Source organism: Chlorocebus sabaeus, chromosome 14 (genome assembly GCF_047675955.1).
Source record: "Chlorocebus sabaeus isolate Y175 chromosome 14, mChlSab1.0.hap1, whole genome shotgun sequence".
Taxonomy (NCBI): domain Eukaryota; kingdom Metazoa; phylum Chordata; class Mammalia; order Primates; family Cercopithecidae; genus Chlorocebus; species Chlorocebus sabaeus.
Window position 1 is genome coordinate 69,604,615 of NC_132917.1, and position 27,387 is coordinate 69,632,001.

At 43.9% G+C, this 27,387-nt stretch overlaps 1 protein-coding gene across 5 annotated transcripts in view; it reads left to right on the forward strand.

Moving 5' to 3' along the window:
* The window catches only part of ANXA4 (annexin A4), an 84,909-nt gene that overhangs the window by 50,687 nt on the left and 6,835 nt on the right, over positions 1–27,387 (forward strand). For all 5 annotated transcript variants that reach the window (XM_007970348.3, XM_073023052.1, XM_073023053.1 and 2 more), the window contains 7 exons: positions 12,107–12,201; positions 14,326–14,439; positions 15,822–15,912; positions 18,480–18,559; positions 20,556–20,612; positions 24,292–24,385; positions 27,088–27,183. In XM_007970348.3, the coding sequence (XP_007968539.1) occupies positions 12,107–12,201; positions 14,326–14,439; positions 15,822–15,912; positions 18,480–18,559; positions 20,556–20,612; positions 24,292–24,385; positions 27,088–27,183 (627 nt within the window). The remainder of the gene's footprint in view (positions 1–12,106; positions 12,202–14,325; positions 14,440–15,821; positions 15,913–18,479; positions 18,560–20,555; positions 20,613–24,291; positions 24,386–27,087; positions 27,184–27,387) is intronic.

Consider the following 27,387-nt stretch of genomic DNA (forward strand, 5'->3'; position numbering starts at 1 on the left):
ATCTTTAAATAAAAATATCTTTTACTGTTTTTACACACTTCGCATGCAATTCCATGTTCAGTAGTTTCAATCACATGTTATAATGGTAACTTTTAGTAATTTTTAACTTTAATGTAAAACCTGTTAGGTTGTTTTAATTATGTCCTAGATGCAGATAAAGTTTGACTCCTTTCAGCATAGTTAGGGGCATGGTTACTTCCATATGTTCCCAGGCCCTACCAATTGTGAAGCAGGCAAGTTGACAGTTTTTAAAGGCTAAAGAAGCAGTTTACGGCCAGGTGCAGTGGCTTGTGCCTGTAATCCCAGCACTGTGGGAGGTTGAAGCAGGTGGATCACCCAAGGTCAGGAGATCGAGACCATCCTGGCCAACATGGTGAAACCCCGTCTCTACTAAAAATACAAAAATTAGCTAGGTGTGGTGGCACGTGCCTGTAATCCCAGCTATTCAGGAGGCTGAGGCAGGAGAATCGCTTGAACCAGGGAGTCAAAGGTTGCAGTGAGCCAAGATTGCGCCCCTGCACTCCAGTCATGGTGACAGAGCAAGACTGCGTCTCAAAAAAAAAAAAAAAAAAAAAAAAGAGAAAAAAAGCAGTTTACAACAACCTTAAAATATTTAGCAAACCTAGTATTTGAGCTGCGTAATTTAGACCACATTTTTATACCTTGAAGACATTTGTATTTTACCAATAATTCCTAAGACTCTTTATTTTTAAAGATTGAAGTCACATGAACTGAAAGGTACCACAGCTTTTATTTTTCCCTTAAAAATATTTGACTTACGCACTTATTTTTCTTAGGCCAATTAATTAGAGTTCCTTTTTTTTTTTTTTTTTTTTTTTGAGACAGAGTCTCGCTCTGCCGCCTGGGCTGGAGTGCAGTGGCCGGATCTCAGCTCACTGCAAGCTCCGCCTCCCGGGTTTTCGCCATTCTCCTGCCTCAGCCTCCGGAGTAGCTGGGACTACATTTTTTTGTATTTTTTAGTAGAGACGGGGTTTCACTGTGTTAGCCAGGATGGTCTCGATCTCCTGACCTCGTGATCCGCCCATCTCGGCCTCCCAAAGTGCTGGGATTACAAGCTTGAGCCACAGCGCCCAGCCTAGAGTTCCTTTTTTAAATAGACGTTACACAAGTAGCACATACGTAACCACACAGACAAAAGGAAGAAGATCCAGTAGTTATAAGATTTTGCACATGCCAATGTTCCGGTTGGATTATTGGCCTCCGAGTGAGGTTCTTTAAGAACAGAACTAGGAATACAGTTTCCAGGGCCTAATAAGCAAGCATAGCCAGAAGACAAAGACAGATTTTGAGAGGTATTTATTCACCTTTAATTCTAGAGGCTCCATGTGGAAAACAGATTTTTTCTTAAAATGGGATTTGTGGCGCCTTTTCTGTTTCCCCAAGGAGTCCCAGGCCACCAGAAGTTATTCTAGATAGACCAAGAGTGGCAAGACACAGTTAAAAAAAAAAAAAAAAAAAAAAAATCAGTCGACTGAGAAAAAAATGTTTTCCAGAAAAGGAAGATTTATGAAGAGAAAAATATAAAGGCCTTTTAAGTATAACCATAGCTTGGATATCCACTTTTAATTGAGCTGAATGTTCTTTAAGAAAATCCTTTTTCATTAATTAAAACTTTACAGAGAATGCAAACAGTGATTCTTATTATTTGTTTTACCCAGTTTGCTCCACTTACCTGTTTACAATCATGTTTGGGTTCTCCAGTTTTCTTTGGGAGAAAGTGGCTGGGCTCAGGCAAGGGTAGGTTTTCAACTGGACTGCAGATCCCTTTAGCAGCAAAGCTTGGTATTTGAGGAGGCAATTGTTTGTTAGCCAGAGACTTTCCTTAGAGGACAACAGTCCTGTTACATTGTGTGGGGTTAAACAGTTATTTCCTATGGTTAACCCAGTGGCCTCTGGCACCAGCAAAGCCTCTACTGTAACTGCTTGGAGGCAGACTGACCATCCTTTGGCCACCAAGTTTTAAGTTCCTTGCTTAAGTAACTCACTGGCTGTTGAGCTGGACCTCAAGCCTTAGTTAAAATTTCCAGGGCCATTTCCTTCCTTTTTGTTGCGTAGAGACTGAATGCTTTCCCCATGGAAAGACTGCAGGCTGTTATGTTATGTTATGTTATGTTATGTTATGTTATGTTATGTTATGTTATTTTTTGAGACGGAGTCTCGCTCTGTCCCCCAGGCTGGAGTGCAGTGGCCGGATCTCGGCTCACTGCAAGCTCTGCCTCCCAGGTTCACGCCATTCTCCTGCCTCAGCCTCCCGAGTAGCTGGGACTACAGGCGCCCGCCACCTCGCCCGGCTAATTTTATTGTCTTTTTAGTAGAGACGGGGTTTCACCGTGTTAGCCAGGAAGGCTTGGTTTCGCTGGTTAAAGGCTTTTTGAGCCTTAGGTTCCTAAAAAAGAGAGGGGTGAGTTTTAACTGTTTGAGTTTCTTTTATGAGGCAGTATAAAGGGTGAGTCATTTCCCTGTGCCCAGGTACTCACGGTTTACAAAATCCATTTAATGCCCAAGAATTTTCCTATCTATCAAAGGAAATGGGCCTAATCTTTTCCTCACCTGGTGCTCTGGTTTCTTCTGATAAGACTAGAACTAGGTACTTTACTGAAGTCTGACAGAGCTGAGCTTTAGATTTTGAGACTCTATACTCCCTTTCAGCTAAGAAATTGAGGCGAGTCTTAGCATCTTCCTGAGCCTTCCTTGATTGGGGCACAGAGGAAAGTGTCATCTACACACTGCAAGACCCTGAGCTGAGGACAGGAGAACTTAAAAGGGTCCTTTGACAGTGCTTGTCCAAACGAATGAGGGCTGTTTTGAAATCCCTGAGGCAGCACCATCCATGTTCACTGTGTGGTCTGGCCAGAGGGATCCTTACAGGCAAACAGGTATTGAGAGTCAGGATGTAACAGTATGCAGAAAAAGGCATCCTTTAAATCTAGGACCATAAACCATTTAGTTCCTTCAGGTATTTGAGTCAGCAAGATGTGGGCATTAGGGACTACTGGCTGAATTGGGACTGTGGCCCATTAACGAGGCGGAGGTCCTGAACTAGTCTCCATTCCCCCTTGGGTTTTTGCGCTCCTAGTATAGGGGTGTTGCAAGGCCTGTTACAGGGTCTGAGGAGGCCCTGCATTTTTAGGTTATTAATAATAGCTTCTAGCCCTTCTCTGGCCTCTGGCTTTAGAGGACATTGTCTCTGGTTAGGGAAAGAAGTGGGATTTTTAAGGTGGATCTGAACTGGCCTAGCAGTTTTAGCTTGACCTATTCTTCCTCGAGTTGCCCACACTTCTGGATTAATATTGGCTTTCACTGAGGGAAGACAGAGTTTGTCCTGGGGCCATGAGGACTCTGGGCCCATGCGGGCTAAAATGTCTCTACCTAATAAAGGAGTGGAACTTTCAGGCATAATTAAGAAGGCAAGTGTAAATAATAAGTCCCCCCAGCTACAGCTAAGGGATTGAGAGAAATATTGGGTTAGAGTCTTTCCTGAGACACCCACCATGGTTGTGCTATGGGAAGAGGGGAGGCCTGGATTGTACAAGAGAACAGAGAGACCGGCTCCAGTATCCAGGAGGAAGCCCACCCTCCTCTCTTCAATTTCCAGAATCACCTGGGGCTCCTGAGCAGTGATGGCAGTCTGAGCCACTGGAGCCAGGGGTTTGAGCCCTGGGAACTGTCAGTCCTGCCGGACCATCTGTGAGACCAGTTCTGGACTTAGTGACCTCCATCTTCAGGGGCAGTTTAATATCCAGTGGTCTCCACCACAGGCTGGACAGGGTCAAGGTGGCTTTTTCTTGTTGCCTGGGCAATTCTTCTCAAAGTGCCCTGGCTTGCCACACCAGTAGCAATTAGTGGCTGCTTCCTGAGGATCCTGGACTCTGCAAGCCTGCAAAGCAGCCACTCGAGCCTTAGTCACTTTCTCTTTTTCTCCTGGGCCTCCTCCCAGTCCCTATGGTAAAAGACCGAGGTGGCCACCTTCAGGAGATCTTCCAAGGTACTATCTGGTCCTATAACGTGTTTCTGTGGCTTCCTTCTAATGTCAGGAGCTTCCTGCTTTTCAGCTGCAGTGAGGATTTGGCTTAGAAGCAGCATAACAGCCCTCTATGTGAAGTCAAACACCTGAGTTAGATTTTGGAAGGTCTCTATCTACCTATTACAGTCATCAGAAAATCAGCCCAAGTCTTCCTTTATTTGTCTACGGTCCTGTAATGAGAAGGGAACATGTACCCTAGAGGTGCCCCTTCCATCTGGCATTTCTTGTAGGGGTAGGAGTGAAGCTGGGGCAGTGGGGAGCTTTGGAGATAGTGGAGCTGGAGGAGCAGATGGTGCAGTTGGAGGGGGCCCCAGATTAGGAAAACTAGGACTGGGCACTTAGAAGCTGCCCCCAATGGCTCCTCCAAAACTTGCTCTTCTGACTTAGGGGAATTACTCTCCATAGACCTGCCTGATATGATTGCTAAGAGAGCTGAGTCAATTGTGCAGTGCTTGCTAAGGTCTGGGTTGTCTCGCAGGGCAAAGAAAGCCTGTGCATAGGGCACCTTGGACCATTTGCTCTCCTGTCTACAGAAAAGATCTAATTGTTGGATAAGATTAAAATCAAGGCTCCCTTCAGCTGTCTATGTCTGTTCATTCCAGAGACAGTAAGAAGACCACGCCCTTGTGCAAAAGAAAATGAGCTGCTTTTTCTTCAAAGTTTTAGGGTCAAAGGAGTCCCAGTGCTTCAGAATGCACTCCAGAGGAGTGCTGGCTGAAGATGGCTTGTTACCCATCTGAAAAAGAGACAAGAGTAGAGGTGTTCCTCGGTCTTCTGGTTCTTTTCAATGTGACTCAGGGAGGAGGGGACACAGTAGGAGTGTCCTCCCGGCTGTTCTCCCTCCTTGGTCCCCAGGTCCCAGCACCATAATTGCAGCCCCATGGTTGCAGGTATGACCCCCAAGCATAATACCAGAGGCCCTAATCAATGGGCTAGTCATGTTTACCCGTATGACCTTAGTCATCTGCCTAATAATTGGGTAATTACCCTCTGACCTCCTAGACCTGTGTGACCTACGTGGCTTCTTGATAAATGGGTCTCAGGAGAGATTATGTAACTCTTGCATTCGAGCAAGGCCCATTAATGGAGGGAGTATACTGGATTGGGCTGTATACTCTGCTATTATGGACCAGACTAGAAAATTTATTCTTAGGTGGTGTTTCTGATAAACTTCCAGACATAAAATCCCCATTCTATTTCGATGCCATTCTAGTTGTAGGCAGAATGGGTGTGTCCAGAGAACATAAGGGTCAAATGGTGGCCTTCCTGCTAACAGAGAGAGTACTGAGACTAAAATTTGGTTTTGGAGGACATATTCCTCCTCACTGCTGAAAGCAGAGTTCTTCCACTTGCAGAGGGGGCATAAGGTTTGGTATCTATTAGAGGGATGTAAAAGGGAGAAGAACTGAAAAGGCAGAGACTTTTAGCAAAGGGCAGACAAGATTCCTCATGGAGAGGATTCCCGTTTTACTAGGTGTGCTAGTGGAATACCAGGCAGTAACTTTCCTCCATATGCTCTTTAAACAAAGGACAGAGAGAGAAGTCTGACCTGTGGCCAGCTGTCCCCACAGCATACCTCCTAACAGGAGAAAGTTAATTCACCTCATAGAGGGGCTATCCAGTCTGACTGGACAGTGCTGGCTCCTCACATGGGAAAAGAAACAGTCTAAGTAGACAGAGGGGCATTTACTGGGGGGAAAGTAGCCTCCCACCCACCCCCAGGAAGTGTTATCATTAGGAGTTAAATAGTCTTTGAGATCTGGATCATGGAATCCCCCTATCTGTAAAAAGTCACAAAAACAGCAATCCCTTGAGCTGTATTCCTGGTTACTAAGGTGGTTGCTAAGCCTGCCTAACTGAATTATTTCCTGGGCTGTAAAAATTCCTGCAGCATTTCATACAGAGAGGGGATGGGAGACATGGTGACTGCAGAAAGGAAAGGAGGAAAATAAGATTTGCAATAGGAAAACTTGGGGATCCTGTGGCTGACACCCAGTCAGGCAGTCAGAGGCTGGGGTCTGTCCAGGAGCCTTTTGAATAACACCAGGGTGTGGTCCTGGCCAGAAATTCCCAGTTGCTCCAGGACCTATTCCAGCCCCATGCGACAGCCAGGCTTTCCGTGAAAAGAAACTAGTTTGGACAGAGCCAACATTCCCAGCACCCTGAGGTCACTAGGGGATTGACTAGGTCCTCCCCGGCAAGCCTCACATCTGAGTCTTCAAGACTGGTGGCCAGCCCTTGTGGCTCCTCAATCAGCTGTCAGATGCCTGGTGTTTTTGATAGTTATTTGAGAGAATAAAAACAGAGGACAAGAAACTTCGGAAGTGAAAGTAGAGTCTGCTCCTTTACTCACCATTCTAATGAAGTCACCTTCAAATCCTGGACGAGCCCTCAAAATGAAGCAGCCTTGTTGTCTGGGGTAGATACTGAGGTTCTTGGTCTCATGGCCAAGGAGATTGAGGTCAAGGACATGCACACGCACATAGAGTGAGTTTGGAGCAGGAGAGTTTAATAGGCAAAGGAACAGAACCGAACAGTCACAGAGAGGGGTCTAGAGCAGGTTGCTAAGCAGTAGTAAAAATGTCAGGGTTTTTATAAATGGTCTAGGGAGGAGGGGCCTCATGAGGAGGGGATACTTTATCCTCTTAGGGCCTGACAATTTAGTTGGGACCAAGTGTGCTGTCTGTATAGAGCAGAATTTTTTTTATCAGCTCTTATTCCATTCCCTGACCACATAGGCTGACTCTTAGTCTGTGTTTCTTTGTCTTGCTTATCTTGGAGGAAGAGTTTCAGTGTCTATTCCCATACATCTTCTTGCAGCTGCAGGCATCCCCCCAGTCTGCTTTTAGTTCTCTATCTTAGTGCACCTAAAGGGAAAGGAATGTGCTTATTAAGACCCACTGTTTTACTGGGGCCCATTGTGTAAGTGTGAAGTTTGGCAATTACCCAGGAGACTTCCACCCCTCCTTCTGTGCTTGAGCTGTCTTATCTGTGTTTTACAACCTGAACTTTCAGGTTGCTTGTTGTTAGAAGTGATTTTTTTTAACTATGTGTGGTTAGAAAGGGAGCTATTTTTGAACTGCTTTTTGTTAAAAGGAAAGTTTTCTGCTGGGGACTCACTTTACCCTAAATGTCTACCTAAATAATTTATTTTTGCCTTCTATAACACTAGAAGTGTCTTCCAGCATGCTACCCTCCAGTTAGCTCCCTGGGGGCCACCACCTTCATGCTGGGTAGGTACAGTGATTCTATGTGCACCACAAGCTACCTGGCCTAGCCTCTGCCCCCAAGACCTTGTCTCAGTGAACTTTTGGCCAGAGAAGTATCCCCTGGTTCTTAGCTGCTATTTAGAATCTCCTTGAGATTAGGGTGAAAACACTTGACCATGAGACCATCTTTCTATCCAAAAAGAGTTCATTTTACTCAGCCTCAAGGTTGCTAACAGTAACAACAACAGTAGCAATAATAGCAAATGTTTATTAAGCTCTGCTATGCGTCAGACATAGAGATAGATGCTTTCCATGGGTTATCTGTTTTAATCCTGACAGCAGCTTGTTTTACTGTTGAGAAGGTAAAGTATAGTGACTGAAGTTGGCTAACTTGCCCATGGTCCCAGAACTACTAAGTGGTATATTCAGGATTCTAGGTAATTCCTAGAACATTTTCCTTTCATCTTTGCATGATCAGCTGCCTCATGTCTGATTCCCGAGCTGGAGTTTAAGCCACTGTTCTATGCTGCTGCCCATCTCTGAAGAGAACATTGTCCTGAATCTATGTATCTTCTTCTTTTCCCTTTTTCATAAACAGAGAAAAGTACAGGACCCACCTTTTTTTCAGTTTATCCTAATTCTTTGGTATATGACAAGGACACCATAATTCAAAATGTAGCCCAGGTCACATTCAGAATTATCAACATAAAGGGTGAGGAGGCATTTGGCACAACCACCCTTTTTCAGTGCCTGTTATGTGTGGGCCAATGCAAGGCAGACTGTTGGAGGAGACAAAGATTATAATCCCTAGTTCTTGTGTTCAAATAGACTATGAATGCTAGCACAGCTAAGGCATGCACAGAAATAACTATGATTAATTCATAATATAACAGTAACAGGAGGGGCACAAATAAGATCCCACTGGGGTTCAGAGAGAAGATATCATGTTTCACTTGGGGGCAGTGGGCAAAGCTTCTTGGAGGATGTAGAAGTTAAAATGAACCTTGGGAGATGATTGAATTTCTGTAAACAGAGTTAAGAGACAAGGTGTTTCGATTAATGGAATGGCATGTGCTGAGGTCTAGGGGAGTCATGGTAAATACACAGAAAAGTGTCTTGCAGCAGTGAAGTGGCCTCGTCTGGGGTGGCACCCAAGGTTTGTTGTCTCATGACCACAGATATCAAGGATGTGGACACACAAAGAGTGAGGTTAAGAGCGGAAGTTTAATAGGGAAAAGAAAGAGACTAGCTGTCTGCTACAGAAAGGGATTCCAGAAAAATGGGTTGCCAATTCACAGTGAAATGCAGAGGCTGGGGATGGGGAGGGCTGATGTCTGATCTACACAGGGCACCAAAAAACAGTTAGAAACAGGTGGGCTATCTGCATAGGGCACGAATCTCTGGCAGCCACTACCCCAGTCTTTTATTATGCAGGTGGGTTTTCAGCCTGAGCTGTACTTTCTTACATTTCTTTCTTACTATACACATGCTAACAAAAAAGGGAAGATGAAGTTTCTATGGTGGACATGCCTGGCCCCCAGGTAGCCCTTTTCTATTGGCACAGTGGTCAGCATTCCCTTGTGCAAGCTTTCAGTTTCCTTATCTACATTTGTAGCTTGATCTTTCAGGCATCTCTTTGTTAGAAAAAAAAAAAAAAAAGATTTTGGGGGCTGCTTTTTGTTAGAAGGGAAGTTCTGCCAAGGACTCTTTTGCCCTCACTATCTGTTTTTTTTTTTTTTTTTTTTTTCACTTTTGAGATGGAGCCTCGCTCTGCCACCCAGGCTGTGGAATGCACTGGCATGATCTCGGCTCACTGCAACCTCCACCTCGCGGGTTCAAGTGATTCTCATGCCTCTGCCTCCCGAGTAGCTGGAATTACAGGCCCCCACCACCATACCCAGCTAACTTTTATATTTTTAATAAGAGACAGGGTTTTACCATGTTGGCCAGGCTGGTCTTGAACTCCTGACCTCAAGTGATCCACCCACCTCAGCCTCCCAAAGTGCTGGGATTACAGGCATGAGCCCCCACACCCGGCCTGCCCTCACTATCTGCCTAAACAATTTCTTTCTATCTCCTGTATCAGCAGGAGGTACTTGCAAAGCAGGAGCTTTCTGAGAAAGCAGGTACCAGAAGGAGGTTCTAGGGGTGCTACTGAGAAAGCCACCAATAAGAATCACAGACAGGGGGGTATGTCCCACAGGCACTGGCTGGGAAACAACATATACCAGAATCATGATGCTAAATGGAGGGGGTTAAGGAGACATATAAACCAATAGACTGGTAATGAAAGAGGTCAGGAGCATGGAGTGCAGCACTGTTGGGTAAAGCACAATATTTCAAGAGCTGAGTCTGTGAATTTGGCTGCCTAGTGTCCTTTTATGTGGCTATTTACAATAGTGAATGGGACATTATAGAAAGTCTCAAATGTCAGGCTGCTGTGCCTAAAGTAAATCCAGTAGATGATAGGGAGCCATTGTGTATTTCTGAGCAGGGGAGGGACATTGTGAGTTTTTCTTTTTACACAAATGAATCTGGCAAGACTCTGGGAAGACCAATCAGGAGTTAAGAATACTCGTTAGCAGACATCTGCACTTGTCTAAGAAGAAACCCTGAAATCTTGAATTGGAGTGGTTATGGTAGGAAATAAAAAGAGAGAAAGAATGCAAAAGAGAGTGTAAAGCAACATTTTTCATGACAGTGGACTTGAATATAGAGGAAAGGAGAGGGTGAAAAAATCAAAGCTATTGGCTGGGTGCAGTGGCTCACACCTGTAATCCCAGCACTTTGGGAGGCCTAGGTGGGCAGATCACGAGGTCAAGAGATCGAGACCATCCTGGCCAACAAGGTGAAACCCCATCTCTACTAAAAGCACAAAATTTAGCTAGGCGTGGTGGCACTAGGGAGGCTGAGGCAGGAGAATCGCTTGAACCCGGGAGGCGGAGGTTGCAGTGAACTGAGATGGCGCCACTGCACTCCAGCCTGGCCACAGAGCAAGACTCCGTCTCAAAAAAAAAAAAAAAAAAAAAAAAATCAAGTCTATTTTGAGAATTTCAGCTTGGCTTGACTGGGGAGAAGAGTGATCCCTTTCAAAGAAACAGGGAGAGAACAAAAGGTAGTGAACCCTCTCTGCCCCCTCCACACCACCTCCTAGCTGAGAGTGCTAAGGGAGAAACTGATTGTTGTATGGATTGTCCTCTCCTTTTTAAAAATAGGAACACGGCTGGACATAGTGGCTCATGCCTGTAATCTCAGCATTTTGGGAGGTTGAGGCAGGTGGATCACCTGAGGTCAGGAATTCAAGACCAGCCTGGCCAACATGGTGAAACCCCATCTCTACTAAAAAATGCAAAAAAAAAAAAAATTAGCCAGGCGTGGTGGTGGGCACCTGTAATCCCAGCTACTAGGGCAGCTGAGGCAGGAGAATTGCTTGAACCTGGGAGGTGGAGGGAGTGAGCCAAGATTGTGCCACTGCACTCCAGCCTGGGTGACGAGCGAAACTCCATCTCAAAAAAAAAAAAAAAAAAAAGGAACAGAAAGTAGGTCCCCAAGGTATGTAAACTTAAAGTTCTATAGCTTCCTCCCAACAACTCACATCTTATCTCTAATCTTGCCAAGGATAACTAAGGTGAGGCTGTATTTTTTCACTTCTCCCTGAAATATTTTCAGTAGAATCACTTCTGAAACCTATCCCAACCCCCCATACAGCATAAACAACGAGGAAACAGAAGATTCACCAAACATTTATGAACATCCAGCTGTTATAAAGATAAGGGACCAATTTGAAAAATCAGAATAAAGTCTCTTTGTAAAAGCTGCTGCAAGAAACAGGCAAGCAAAACTTAGAACATTTTTAATTTGTAATTTTTGCTTAAAGTTTTGGTAAGATGTTGTATCATGGTAATTTGTCAGCAGTTCTAAAAGGGAACCATTTGTGTTCAGGAAAGATAGCTTAGAAGTGAAAAACATAGTTCCAGATTTTAAAACATAGTGAATGTAGTTACAGCCAATTTAAACTCTGCAAAATGCCAAATTGGTGAATTAAAAGACAAGTTTGAATTGTTTCAAAACTCAGAGGAGATGATAAAGAGATAAAAACAAAGAAAAGGCAAGAATATGGAAGAGAGAGATAGGAGATTCAAAAGACATGAAAAGAATTCTAGAGGAGATGACTGGGCACGATGTCTCACACCTGTAACCCCAGCACTTTGGGAGGCCGAGGTGGGCAGATCATTTGAGGTCAGGAGTTCAAGACCAGCCTGGTCAACATAGTGAAACCCTGTCTCTACTAAAAATACAAAAATTAGCTGGGGGTGGTGGCACAGCTCTGTAATCCCAGCTACTCAGGAGGCTGAGGCAGGAGAATCACTTGAAGCCAGGAGGCAGAGGTTGCAGTGAACTGAGATCGCGCCACTGCGCTCCAGCCTGGGCGACAGAGCAAGACATCCTCTCAAAGAAAAAAAAAAAACAATTCTAGAGGAGAGGAAGAATAATTACTCCAGCCAACATTTATTAAATGTTTAGTAAGTGCTAGGCATTTAATTATATTGTTTAACACTTGCAGCAACCTATCGAAGGAAATCACTGTCATCATTCACATTTCCAGATAAGGAAACTAACTAATGTTTAGAAAGTTAACCATTTTGTTCAGTAGTAAACAGCCAATTAAAGGAGAGGCTAAGTTCCAAACCTAGCATCTGTTTCCCAAAAAGTAGAAAACCCTCTGAATAAGGGCCTCTTTTCTTAGAAAGCCCTCTGCGTGTGTTTGGGTAACTCCAGTGTCCGCAGAGGAACCCGCTTTCTCATTCCTCTCTCCAATCACACTCACCCGCTGTCTCCGTTCTGTCCCCAGGCACCGATGAAGACGCCATTATTAGCGTCCTTGCCTACCGCAACACCGCCCAGCGCCAGGAGATCAGGACGGCCTACAAGAGCACCATTGGCAGGGTAGGCCACAGTCTTTCCTGCTCTGTCTGGCTGACTTGGCAGCAACAGGAAGCAGGGCCTCTTCCTGATCTAGGATCCTGAAGTGACCCTGTGTTTTAAAAGATCGATCCTTTGTCTTGTTTAAAGATGTTCTCGAGGCCAGGTGTGGTGGTTCACACCTGTAATCCCAGCACTTTGGGAGGCCAAGGCAGGCTGGTCACTTGAGGCCAGGAGTTTGAGACCAACCTGGACAATATGGTGAAACCCCATCTCTACTTAAAAATACAAAAATTAGCTGGTCATGGTGCCAGGCACCTGTAATCCCAGCTACTTTGTAGGCTGAGGCAGGAGAATTGCTTGAACCCAGGAGGTGGAGGTTGCAGTGAGCCAAGATCATGTCACTGCACTCCAGCCTGGGCAACAGAGCAAGACTCCATCTGAAGAAAAAAAAAAAGAAGAATAACGATTAAGATCCTTCTTAGTCAATTGATCTTAAACAGGTTCTTAAACTCTCTGACCTGTTCCAGGAGGAAATGTGAATAAACATCTTTAGAATTTGGTCCATTTTCCAAATAATTATATTTGGAAATTATATCTTAGGAATTGAGCCTTACGAAATAATCATGAATGATCACAAAGATACAACTAAATGCCTTATGTATATAACAATAGAAAAATAGAAACAGATGACTAGTTAAAGAAATTAGGCCAGGTGGGTGGCTCACACCTGTAATCCTAGCACTTTGGGAGGCCAAGGTGAGTGGATCACCTGAGGTCAGGAGTTTGAGACCAGCCTGACCAACATGGTGGAACCCCATCTCTACTAAAAATACCAAAAAATTAGCTGGGTGTGGTGGCAGGTGCCTGTAATCCCAGCTACTTGGGAGGCTGAGGCGGGAGAATTGCTTGAACCCAGGGGGCAGAGGCTGCAGCGAGTCGAGATTGTGCCACTGCATTCTAGCCTTGGCAACAGAGCGAGACTCCATCTAAAAAAAAAAAAAAAAAAAAAAAAAAGCGATTCAGCTGCTTCTTAGTTGATCTTAAACAGGTTCTTAAACTCTCTGACCCGTTCTAGGAGGAAATGTGAATAAACATCTTTAGAATTCGGTCCATTTTCCAAATAATTATATTTGGAAATTATATCTTAGGAATTGAGCCTTACGAAATAATCATGAATGATCACAAAGATACAACTAAATGCCTTATGTATATAACAGTAGAAAAATAGAAACAGATGACTAGTTAAAGAAATTAGGCCAGGTGGGTGGCTCACACCTGTAATCCTAGCACTTTGGGAGGCCAAGACAAGTGAGGTCGAGATTGCGCCACTGCACTCCAGCCTGGGCAACAGAGCGAGACTCCGTCTCAAAAAAAAGAAAAAAAAAGAAAAAGAAATGATATTGTACCTACCTATAGAAATCTCCACAGCTGCTAAAAAGGTTATCAGTGAATACTGACTTGGAAATATATTCAAGACATATTGTTAAGTAGGCAAGTACATTTACATCGGTGTCTACAAGCATATTAACCTCAAGGCTCCTTTACCTCTTAAATTTTTTAGGACTTTTGGTTTTGTGGGTTCTATCTTTTGATATTTGCCCTATTAGAAACTAAAACTGAGGGCATTTAAAGATAGATATTTGTTAACTTAGTAAAAAGAATAAGTGTATTGTATGTTACTATAAATAACATTTTAATGAAAAAATAGCTATATATCCCAGAACAAAAAAATTTAGTGAGAAGACTGGCATCGTTTTACATTTGCAGATCTCTTTAATGTCTGGCTTAATGGAAGACAGATGGCTTCTCATATCCATTTCTACTTCAATTTGTTATGATATATTGTTTGGGTTGAGGTATATGAAGAAAATCTGGTCTTGTACAGATATGTACTTGAAAATGGGGGGAGTATTTGAACAGTTGTTGATGCACAATGTCAAATAGCCTTAGGAAAACCCCACTGTATGCTTGTGGAAGAATGACAGTGAAAAGGCAAATAACATCTGAGTGTTATTCCGAGGATAGGTTTGACTTGCAGGCTCCTTGAAAGGGTCTTGGAGACCCTAGACATCCCTGGACCACACTGGAGAGTGGCTGGTCTCATTTGCTGTCGCAATTAAGTGGAGCTACTTTCTTGCATTGCAGGACTTGATAGACGACCTGAAGTCAGAACTGAGTGGCAATTTCGAGCAGGTGATTGTGGGGATGATGACGCCCACGGTGCTGTATGACGTGCAAGAGCTGCGAAGGGCCATGAAGGTCTGTGCTCTTCCTCTTGTGCTCTTGGTGCTGCTGATGCAAATGCTGATGTGCTTTCTTAAGAGACTGTCACCCAATAACAAAGACATGGAAGCAACCTAAATGCCCATCAATAGTAGACTGGATAAAGAAAATGTGGTACATGTACACTGTGGAATAGCTGTAAAAAGGAACAAGATCATGTCCTTTGGAGAAACATGGATGGAGCTGGGGGTCATTATCCTTAGCAAACTAAGGCAGGAATAGAAAATCAAATACCGTATGTTTTCACTCACAAGTGGGAGCTAAATGAGGAAAACACATGGACACATAGAGGGGAGCAACACACACTGGGACCTGTTAGAGGATGGAGGGTGGGAGGAGGGAGAGGATCAGGAAAAATAACTAATGGGTACTAGGCTTAATACCTGGGTAATGAAATAATCTGTACAACAACCCCCATGACACAAGTTTATCTATATAGCAAAACTGCACATGTACCCCTGAACTTAAAGTAAAAGTTAAATTTTTTTAAAAAAAAAGAAACTATGACCAAGGCCTTCTGAGAATGGCAGGTGTAAAGTATAGGAGATTTTCCTTCATTTATGACAACTTGAAAACAACATTACATTATACCAATGATCATTTAAAAATTCTTTTCCAAAAAGGGCATCACTTGCTCCTTCCTGTGGCTCAATGGGGAGTGATTATAATTGTGGCTTTTAGTACAGCTCTAGCGACTTCGTGGTCATGTTAACTACTTTTGAGATATGTAACTTTATGACTGACACCTTGGGGCCTCCAGGTCTACTATAGACTTAGAACTGGCGAAAGAGTTCTTGGCTTCCCTAGATGACCTACCCACTGTGCCCTAGCCGGGGTCTGCCGAATTTTAATGACCAAGTATATAATGCAAATACAAATGGTCCCCAGCTTAGGATGGCTCTACTTAAAAATTTTCAGTATATTGTACGCCTCATCATAAGTCGAGGAGTACAGTTATCCTCCTCAACCAGGTCAATAAATACTCAGACTTGTGGAAGGTTCTGGGCCAGGCTCTGGGAAAGCAAAGAGGTGACAAAGTCTTTGCCAGAAAATTCTGCCCTTCAGAGGAAGACAGTAGAAGAGGTCAAGGAAAAATTAAGTTCCCAGAGGGCAGAAACTGTACCTATCCTGGAGTAACCAACACATAGTAAACAGCCTAGAAATGTTTGTTATTACTCATAATTATTATGACAAACACTTTGGGTTTCAGGCAGGACAATAAAAGTGAACAAATCCTGTTGCTAGAACACAGTGGATTATCTTTATTCTCTGCAGATTCATGGCTGTATTCCTTCTGTGTCTGGGCCTCAGCTTTGTAAACTGGCTCATATAGCCCTGTCCTCTGGTTTCTTGTTTAGGGAGCTGGCACTGATGAGGGCTGCCTAATTGAGATCCTGGCCTCCCGGACCCCTGAGGAGATCCAGCGCATAAGCCAAACCTACCAGCAGCGTACGTGACATCCGCAGTGGCCCTGGCTGAGGTTTCGCTGTGATGAGAGAATGAGGGTAGCAGCGGGTGGTTGTCTGCTGATGAGACTTTTCATAGAATGCTGAGCATGAGGGATCCTTGGTGCCAAGCTCTGCTTTGAGAGAGATCCCTGTTTAGGCAAATGGTGGTCTGTTGGCTTCTTAAGATTTCTCAGGTGAAGATGACACACTATTTTGCCTACCCAGTGCAGTATTTTATTACCCTAAAAGTTGGAAAGTTGTTCCTTATTATCAGACAAAGAATCTAAGGTACTTGTTCAAAAGTGGTGGCACCAGCAGATCTTAGCATTCCAAGGAATGGTCTGGAGGGGCTGTCTGGCCCATATTCTTCCCTTCAGACTGGACTGTATGTCCTCCAGCCAAATCAGAATGACAGCCATTCACTCCCTCTTAGAGCCCTCCAGAGGGTGATACATACGAAGTGCCTTTAAAAAATGCCTGCCTTTTTGCCCTGAGAATATAACTAAACATAAACGAAGGTTTAGATCTCACAGTGTTTATTCAGTGTTATCTACATTAGCTAAAAATGTCCAACAGTAGCAGAGTGTCTAAACAAAATACGATACACTTATACAATGAACTGTTATGTAGTCATTAAAACTTAAAGAGTATTTTTTTTTCTTTTATTTAACCTTTTTTTTTTGAGACAGGGTCTCACTCTGTTGCCCAGGCTGGAGTGCAGTGGCCCCATCATAGCTCACTGCAGCCTCGACCTCCTGGGCTTCAGCAATCCACCCACTGCAGCCTTCTGAGTAGCTGGGACCACAAGCGTGTGCCACCACACCCAGCTAATTTTTGTATTTTTTGTAAAGATGGGGTTTCCCCATGGTGCCCAGGCTGGTCTTAAACTCCTGGGCCCAAGCAATCTGCCCACCTCAACCTCCCAAAGTGCTGGGATTACAGGTGTGAGCCACTGCACCTGGCCAACAATATTATTAAAATATTTATTAAATGGTGTAGTACCTATAAGTGAAAAAGACAAGCCATAAAATAGTATGCTATGATCCCATTTTTTAAAAATTAACACAGTTAATAACACATTATTTGTTAAATAAATGAAGATAATGTGTGTATATGGGGGAAAATGAGGAAGGATATTTACAGAAATGTTATCAATGATTATTATTTCTGGGTGACTAGATTGCAGTGGAGTTCCTCGCCTTGTCCCTTCATTTTACTTATTTGTTTTTTCCTAAGTCTTCTGTGGTCAGCATGTGTTACCTTTATAGAAAGAAAAACCACCACAATAAGAGCTTTGTGGGAAGTGTTCAGAGCAGGAGATTCTAAACCTTAGGAGTCTGGATTTAGCAACCCAGTCCCCACATCTGCCCAATGAGGGTTTTCTTCCCTGAGGGCTATGAAGGGCTGGAGCTTCTCTTTTTGTTTTTGCTTTTTAAAAATTAATAATGAAGAAGTGATTTTTAATTTCTTGCTGAAGCCCCCCCCCCCCCCCCCGCCTTTTTTGTGACACAGGGTCTCACTCTGTGGCCCAGGCTGGAGTGCAGTGACATGATCATGGCTCACTGCAGCCTTGACCTCCCCAGGTTGAGGTGATCCTCCCACCTCAGCCTCCCCTGTAGCTGGGACTACAAGCATGCGCCAACATACCCAGCTAATTTTTGTATTTTTTGTAGAGATGGGGGTTCACCATGTTGCCCAGGCTGGTCTCGAACTCCTGGACTCAAGCAATCTGCCCTCCTCAGCTCCCAAAGTGTTAGGATTACAGGCATGAGCCACTGCGCTTGGCCATGGAGCTTCTCGTGGATAACCTGTCAGAACCTCCCAAGTGAGAGACGTGGCAGAAAGGCATATGCTAGGATTTGCCCTTGACGGTGCTCCGACCCCAGCCCCACCCCAAAGCTGGGTTCAGAAGCTCCTATGTGGTTGCCTTCCATCCGTGAAGCAGCAGGTTCTCTCTGCATCACTGAGAACCACATTCAGATCAGACCCCTGGGTAGCAGGAAGCACAGAGGGAGGATTTCAGCTCCAGCTTTTTCAACCCCACATTTTAAGAATTCGGAATATCTCGGCTGGGTACAGTGGCTTATGCCTGTAATCCCAGAACTTTGGGAGGCCAAGGCAGGTGGATCACCTGAGGTCAGGAGTTCAAGACCAGCCTGGCCAAAATGACAGAACCCCGTCTCTACTAAAAATACAAAAATTAGCCAGGCATGGTGGGGCGCACCTGTAATCCCAGCTACTCAGGTGGCTGAGGCAGGAGAATTGCTTGAATCCAGGAGGCAGAGGTTGCAGTGAGCTGAGATGGTGCCACTGCACTTCAGACTCTTAACCTGGGCAATAGAATGAGTTTCCATCTCGAAAGAAACAAAACAAAAATAGGAATATCTTGTGACAGGATAAGCTTATCTTGACCATTTTACCAGAGTTTAGTTTTTGAAAAACTGTGTGTGGGGTGATAAGCTGCTTCCATAAGCAGGCTGGTCTTGAGGGGACAGAGTGCTCTGGAGTGTGACAGGGCATTGGGCAAGACTCTTTATTCTGATGTAGCTAATTTCACTCTCTTGCTAGAATATGGACGGAGCCTTGAAGATGACATTCGCTCTGACACATCGTTCATGTTCCAGCGAGTGCTGGTGTCTCTGTCAGCTGTGAGTGACTGCTTCTGATGGGGGGTGGGTTTTGTTGAAATGTCCACTCTATCCCCTTTGCCAGCCTTTCTCATCCTTTCAGTCCCTGACATGTGGATATTCCCCAGGTGCTGTTCTTGGACCCCTCTGTTCCTTTATCTTATTTCTCCTTCAGAGACTCTGGCTAATCCTTCATGCCCATTTGTTCTACTTTAATTTGATATTTACAAGTACCTAATACCTGCCAGGTCCCCCTGTCACTCGGTGCATTGAGAGTTATGAAGATGATTCAGAGGCAGTTCCTGGGCCTTAACAGTATATATTGTCATAAGGGAATACATCAGGTACACAAGTTGCTAGAAGGCATGAAAAGATTACATGCCAAAGGAGAGGCGCATAGGAAAAAGAAGATTCAAGGAGAAATTTTGGTTGTAGAAACAAAGAAAGGCCTTCATGACAGAGATGCTGGTTCAGGAAGAACTTGGAGGATTACTAGAATTTCAAGAGGCAGAGACGTGGGTGGGTGTATTCCAGACAGGGAGAACGGCAAGAACAAGGCAGGGAACAGGGGGTTCAGGGAACAACTGACTGAACAGTTGGGCTGGTGATTCTGGAAACAGGGTGGGAGGATAAACTGGAATTCTATGTTGGGAGGAGTTTACACTTACTGATTTGGGAGCAGTAGATGACGTGATGATGACAATGATGATGGGAGTGATGTGACTGGAGCTGCACTTTCAGAATAGTAATGTAATAGTGACGTGTAGGATGAACAGTGGCGAGAACTGGAGGCTGGACGACCAGGAACGAAGCTACCTGGAAAATTCCAGCTGGAAAATAAAGCAGGACTGAGCTAGGTGGGGCAGGGGTGCCTGAAAAGGGAAGCTGGAGACTCGAGACATTTCACATCACTTCCCAACTGCATCTTTATCCCTGGCCTCCTTCCTGAGCGTAAGACTCTCATTTCACATTGCTTTTTAGATGTTTCCTTATGGATATTCTACTATCCCCTTAAACCAGTCCTCATGAACTAAACCGGAACTCATTTTCCCTTCAAACCAGCTCTTCTTCCTGACTTGTCTGTTTCTGTTAATGTTGCTGCTGTTCCTCCTACACTTAAAGAAACAGAACCCTGGAAATCATCTCCAATTTTCACATTGTTCTTGTCTCCAGTATTTACTTAGTAACACCTGCCTGTGTCTCATATTTCTTTCCCACTTTTTCTTTTCCTCCCATATTTACCACTCTGATGAGCCATGCCTAGACCATAGAACATCAAGAGAGTATAACAATAAAAATAGCCTAAAAACTAGAGGAAATTAGCCCATTTTGTCACTTGTTAGCATTCTTCAGAGGCTTCCACCCTGCCTTCTTGTGAGCTGGTGTTGGTGAGGGGTAGGGGGACATGTTTATGGGATCCTCAAGTCCCACCATAGGTCCCATATTCTCTTGACTCTCCTCTGTTCCCAGTCTCCCCAGCTTTTATTTTTTTTTAAAGATACAAGGTCTTGCTGTGTTTCCCAGGCCAGCTATTCACAGGTGCCATCTTAGCTCAATGCCTTGAACTCCTGGCCTCAAGCCATCCTCCCACCTTAGCCTCTTGAGTAGCTGGAACTACAAGCACACCCAGACCCCCTTTTGGCGGAGGTTGATCAATGTAGATTTGCCAGTTAGGAAGGCATGAGTCAGCTGGGAAGACACAGGAGAGTGGGGTGTGGGTGAGGCCAGGAGATAGTGGAGGGAGCTGTCCCTGGGAAGCATTTATTCTCCTCCTTGTATTGGCAAAGGCACCCATGCAACGTTAGGGGCCACACTGAGCCTCAGCCCTCTAGGCACACATCAGAGCCATGGTAATAATGCGAGCACATTTCAAGGATGTCTGTCCTTCCTCCCTGGGTCTGAAGCCCCACTCCTCATGGTATTTTGTCTCATTACTCTAGACTTGCTATCTTAATGGTGTCCCCAGATCTTCATGTATATTCTCAAATTACTTTTTGTTTGTTTTTCTCATCCTCAGGGTGGGAGGGATGAAGGAAATTATCTGGACGATGCTCTCGTGAGACAGGATGCCCAGGTTGGTAGAACTGCAGCTTCTTTCTTCCAGTTTTCTTCTCTTTTGCCAATAAGACAGGCCTTAGTGGGTGGACAACATCTTATATTACAGTGTATATTAGCCAGGCTTGGATATGTTCTTTAAAAACATTCCCACAGATGGCCTTTAATAACAGGTTTCTCGTGGAGGTGCCTGGGGCTGGACATCATTATATAAGCACTCCTGGGTTCCAGGTTTCTCACCCTTAGGACCATCGTGTGGCAATCCCGGAGAACCACTGAGTGTCTTCTGAATGCCTTGGAGGTGAAAGGGACTGTTCACTGTGCTTTTTTCTTCATCAAAGAGGACATTTGATAGAACCTATATAAAATAGCCTGGCACAGTGTATACCCTGCTGGGTAAAATTAATAGGAAACCCCAAGAGGCATTTGCCTCTCTGTTTCCCAGCCCAGTGATGGTTGTCCTGGAACCAACCCATGGTCTAATCAGCTGTGGCCAGATAACACTAATAGCTAATAAAAAGTGGGTCACGGCCGGGCGCGGTGGCTCAAGCCTGTAATCCCAGCACTTTGGGAGGCCGAGACAGGCAGATCACAAGGTCAGGAGATCGAGACCATCCTGGCTAACACAGTGAAACCCCGTCTCTACTAAAAAAAATACAAAAAACTAGTCGGGCGAAGTGGCGGGCGCCTGTAGTCCCAGCTACTCGGGAGGCTGAGGTAGGAGAATGGCGTGAACCTGGGAGGCGGAGCTTGCAGTGAGCTGAGATCCAGCCACTGCACTCCAGCCTGGGCAACAGAGTGAGACTCCATCTCAAAAAAAAAAAAAAAAAGGGGGGTCATTACCAGATACCAAACACTGTTCTAAATTTTTTTTTGAGATGGAATGTCACTCCTGTTGCCCAGGCTGGAGTGCAATGGCATGATCTTGGCTCACTGCAACGTCCGCCTCCTGGGTTCAAGCAATTCTCCTGCCTCAGCCTCCCAAATAGCTGGGATTACAGGTGCCTGCCACCATACCCGGCAAATTTTTTGTATTTTTAGTAGAGACAGGTTTTCACCATGTTGGCCAGGCTGGTCTTGAACTCCTGACCTCAGGTGATCCACCTGCCTCGGCCTCCCAAAGTGCTGGGATTACAGGCATGAACTATTGCAACCTGCCCACTGTTCTAAATTCTATATTAAGTATGTCATTGAATCTTTGCAATAACTTCATAAGTATTGCTATCCCCATTTTACAAGCAGGGAAACTGAGGCTCAGAGAGGTCAAGTACCTTGCTCAAGCTCAGACAGATAGTAAAGGACAGAGCTAGGATTTGAACCAATTGGCATCTAGACCCAGTATTCTCTCTCTCTCTTTTTTTTTTTTTTTTTGAGACAGGGTCTCACTGTCACCCAGACTGGAGTATGGTGGCATGATCTCAGCTAACCATAACCTCCCCCTCCCAGGTTCAAGCAATTCTCCCACCTCAGCCTCCCAAATAGCTGGGATCACAAGATGCGCCACCACCACCCAGCTAGTTTTTGTATTTTTAGTAGAGATAGGGTTTCAACATGTTGGCCAGGCTGGTCTTGAACTCTTACCTCAAATGATCCACCTGCCATGGCCTCCCAAAGTGCAGCGATTATAGGCATGAGCCACCGCGCCTGGCCATAGACCCAGTATTCTTAACCAATACATAACCATAATGAGGGATTGGTCCCATTCAGTGTGTGAGGTATGAACAACTTAGTTTTATGCAAAAGAGAACTTGTTGCTTTCATTAGAGGGGATAGAGGTCTGTGTGTGGCTTGGGCTTCTTGGAGCATAGCAACTGGGTTTCAAAAGGGAGCACCCAGAAAGCAAGCATTCTAATGGAACCAATGGCGGTTGCAGGATTGTTTATGATCTAGCCTCAGAAATCACAGTATCACTTTCACTAACCTGTATCTTATTTTTTATTTATTTATTTTTTTGAGATAGGTTCTTGCTCTGTCTCCCAGGCTGGTGTGCAGTGGCATAATCTTGGCCCACTGCAACTTTCACCTCCCAGGTTCAAGTGATCCTCCCGTCTCAGACTCCTGAGTAGCTGGACTACAGGCACATGCCAGCATGCCCGGCTAATTTTTAAATATTTTTTTGGTAGAGGTGGGGTTTTGCCATATTGCCCAGGCTGGTGTCAAACTCCTGGGCTCAAGCAATCTACCTGCCTTGGCCTCCCAACGTGCTATGATTACAGGCATGAGCCACCGTGCCCAGCCAACTACTATGCTTTATTAATTAAAGCAATGTATTAGTCAGAATTCTGCAGAGGAACAGAACCAATAGAGAGAGAGAGAGACAGAGAGACAGACACAGACACACACACACACACACACACACAGAGGGGGTATGTGTGTGGTGGGGGAGGGTGAAAGAGAGAGAGGATGGAGGTGGGCAAGTATCAGGATCTTCCGAGGGAGTCAGCAAGCTGGGGATGCAGGACAGCCATGATTTTGTTCCAGTCTGAGTCCAAAGGACTGACAACCAGGAGCAGTTCCCATCTGAAGGCCGGCAGGCTGGAAACCCATGAAGAACTGATGTTTCAGTTCACATCCAAAGGCAGGATAAAAACGGATGCCCTAGCTCAAGGCAGTCAGGCAGGAGGACTCCCTCTTACTCTTGGGAAGGTCAGCCCTTTTGTTCTTGAAAACAAAAGCTTTCAGCTGATTGTATGAGGGCCCCTCTTCCATATTGGATCATCCAAAAACCCTCACAGAAACACCCAGAATAATGTTTGAGCAAAAATCTGGGTAACCCATGGCCTGGTCAAGTTGACATAAAATAAATTGTCACAAGGCTGTTGAGATTCAAGTTTCAGAAGTGCTGAATAAGATGAACGTTTTTGAATTAGGTGAATGAGATGAACGCTTTCAGCTTAAATTTTTATGATTATGTGAATTGACTCTAAAGCAGTGAGGGAATCAGAGAAAGAAGTGAAAAAATGGGGGAGTATATGGAGGTAAGCCCAATGAGCAACAATATATGTGATTTAAGATCTTTTTGAGAAATGTAACAGGCCAGCTGCTTATTATAAATGAACAGTAATTCTGAATTTAGCGATAATGTAGTTAAATTGAGCAGAATCAGTTTCTTGTATTCCTACCTGGTTGGAATGTAAGCAATTGGCAATGGGTCCCTGGTTCTACTGTGAGACTGTCCTGTAACCTCAGGAAAATCACAGATCATTCTAGAGCAGGGCTATCCAATAGAACTCCCCACAGTGATGAGAACATTCCACATCTGCACGGTCCTGTATGGGTGACTACTGGCCACCTGTAGCCGCTGGGTACTTGAAATGAGGCTAGTGTGACTGAAGAACTGAATTTTAAATTGTATTTAATTTTAATGAAAATTTAAACAGCCACATGTGGTTAGTGGCAACTGTAGGGGACAGCCCAAATCTAGGACATTTCTTTTAGCTCTTAGGATAGAACCATGTAGTCTGCAGCTAGGGAACTGCCAGTGTTTGCCTTGACTCCCAGGAAGGTATGACAGAGTCCCAACAGCCTTATGCCTGAGGAAGGGCCCTGAGTCATTTCCACTCACCACCACCATTTCCACCCCCATCACCAACAAAATAAAACTAATCTATCTCAGCTCTTTGAGCTTCTGGAAGTATTTGCCTGTGTCCTGGCACATCCTTTTTGGAGTTTTAGACTTGTGCTTTGTTTGGCTTCAGGACCTGTATGAGGCTGGAGAGAAGAAATGGGGGACAGACGAGGTAAAATTTCTAACTGTTCTCTGTTCCCGGAACCGAAATCACCTGTTGCATGGTAAGGCACTTCATTTCCCAAAGAAAGGGTGTGAAAGATAGCAAAAACTGTATTGCCCATAAGTAATTGATAACCTTTCTCCTTCAGTGGGTACAAAGAACTGATTGTACCCAAGTGTCTTAGATTCTTACCCTGGAAATGTATTAGTCCAATGACGTGTATGAAGGCTAATTTCTGAAAGATTAATTATGAATAATTAGCAAAAATGCATGTAGTCATAGAAGCTTGGCATTCTTGTTTCTAGGAAACTGACCTTCATAGTCAGTCGCTTTTCTAAAGTAGCCCCAGTATTTTCATTCTTTTTTTTTTTTTTTTTTTTTTTTTTTTTTTTGAGACGGAGTCTCGCTGTGTCACCCAGGCTGGAGTGCAGTGGCGCGATCTCGGCTCACTGTAAGCTCCGCCTCCCGGGTTTACGCCATTCTCCTGCCTCAGCCTCCGAGTAGCTGGGACTACAGGCGCCCGCCACCTCGCCCGGCTAGTTTTTTGTATATTTTAGTAGAGACGGGGTTTCACCATGTTAGCCAGGATGGTCTCGATCTCCTGACCTCGTGATCCACCCGCTTCGGCCTCCCAAAGTGCTGGGATTACAGGCTTGAGCCACCGCGCCCGGCCTTCATTCTTATTTAGTTACATATGAAAGTAATCTGTAGTAGATCAGGTAGTAATAAAATAGCAATGTTGGTTGATATTTATTCCTGTGTACCATCCAAGCTGTAAAGCTAATACAAGTGATTTCTTTAGGGGTTACGTTGTATAAGATGAATAATGGATAATTTCAAATTTGAAATGTTTCTGATTTGTTTCTGATAAATATAAACTTTGTAATGTGATTTTAACTTATTTGGGGGAAAGACACTAGACAATTTTAGAATATTTGCTGTCAGGTTTATATTCTTTTAAACAGCAGTAAGGGTTTAATAAGATATTTCATCTTTTATACGAGTTCTTTAGATCTTTAAATACATTATAATTTTATAAACCCACCCACCATACCTTTTTAGTCACACACACTGATTTGCAAAGCCTGTGGGAAATTTGAGAATGAGTTTGTTAAATTGAAAACATAAAGCAATTGAGAAGTACAGCACATTCTGAAGTTGTAATTATTTCAGATTTTTCACAGTGACAAAAAACAGGTGATTACTCCTGTTAATCAATATCCTAGGCTACTATCAGAAACACAAACTTCTGACTCAGCTTCTTACTTCATTTCCTTCCCTTGCCTGGTTACAAATAATAGGAATCTCCCCCCTGGTGGTATTTTCGAAGAACTGCAGGTCCTCAGAAGCCGATTTAGTGCATAAATGCATTTGCAAGCATTTTCACTTCTGGGTGCAAGTCAATAGTTAGGCAATTATGAAATATCTGTAATTCACCGGGAGAAAATATTTTAAGCACTGTTTGGGTTAGGAAAACTTCATAATTGTCTTACCAACCAACAATAATGGTGAGGTTTCATAATAACTATGGTTTTGTTAATAATTTTCTATTTTCTAGGTGCATTGTTAAGCATTTTATAAGCATTGTTTCTTGCAACACCCAGTGGAGCAGTAATTATTATCTCCATTTTACAGTGGAGAAAACTGAGGCTTAGAAATGTGTCAATTAAGTTCTTTGATTCCAAGCCACACACACTGACTTCAATTTAAGTAAGAAAATATGAAATAATATGGAATGGCACAAGAGGGAAAATGGAAAATACTGGTAGCTCACAGATTTATACAGAAAGCTGAACACCTTCAGGAAGAACAGCAGTCAAGGGAGTTTTGGGGGTCTCAGTAGAAGGGAATAATGGATTTTATTTCTAAAGCAGAGTTTCTGAAGTTCATCCTCTTTTAAAAATGCTCATTATTGACCTCCTACTTGAGACTGACTGAATTAGAACCTCTGAGTGTGACACCCAGGAAGTTTAACAGGTTTCTCTGAGGGCAAAGATGACACAGTGCTTTTGGCCATCCCCGTGAGCTGCTCAATTAAAACGTTCCCAGGAGAGACTCTAATGGGTCCTGACTGGGTGAAATGCTCATATGTTTGACAGAGGTTGTGTTGTTTGTTGTTGAGCATGGTGTCCCTTGATTGACAGCCCTGTTAAAATCACATTGATGGAAGTGAGGCAGCACCCCAAAGAAGGCGATGGTGGGAAGATAAAATGGATACCTGCTCTAAGAAGGTTCCAGAAGGAGACAGCAAGAGAGGGGAACATATTCACCACATTCAAAAACACTTAGCAAAAACAACAACAAAACAACAACAAATGTAATTATGTTTAAGTATTTTAAAAGATGCAACCAGCTGTTATTAACTGTGACTCAGTTTTGAAGAGGTTGAATTGTTCTAGTTTTGATGAACCAAAAGGGAGATGACAGGGAGGTGATTGCCAAGGACAAAAAGACACATTCTGCTTATTAAGGAAACAATGAGAAAGGAAAGCAAAGGTCCCCAGAGGCCATCTCCATTTTATGTACAAGCATCCCACATAAGGGGAAGGACTTGACTGGTGTCCTCCAAACATCACAGCATTTCTTCCTTCTTGTCCACTCTGCACCTCCCTCCTGTGTGCTTGCCCATATTACTAATTAGTTTCCTCCTCAAGTATGCTGAAGAATAAATAGTGTAGGCTAGTTAAAAATGCTCATTTGCTCCATAATTTCAGTTTCCTCTGTTTTTTCTTCCCAGTAATACTATTTTGTTATTGTTTGCAGTGTTTGATGAATACAAAAGGATATCACAGAAGGATATTGAACAGAGTATTAAATCTGAAACATCTGGTAGCTTTGAAGATGCTCTGCTGGCTATAGGTAAGCTGGTAGGGGGAGTAGAGAAACAAATGTCTATAGATTTTTCTTCTTATTATCAACTTGCAATATGGGGATATAGAATTATTTTCAGAGATAAAAGTTGTTTGAATCACTCATGGTACATTCCAGGTTTTTAAACAAGAAATATCATATACAACCTGATTGCTATTGTGCCACGTGGTTTATATATTTTATATCTTCTAT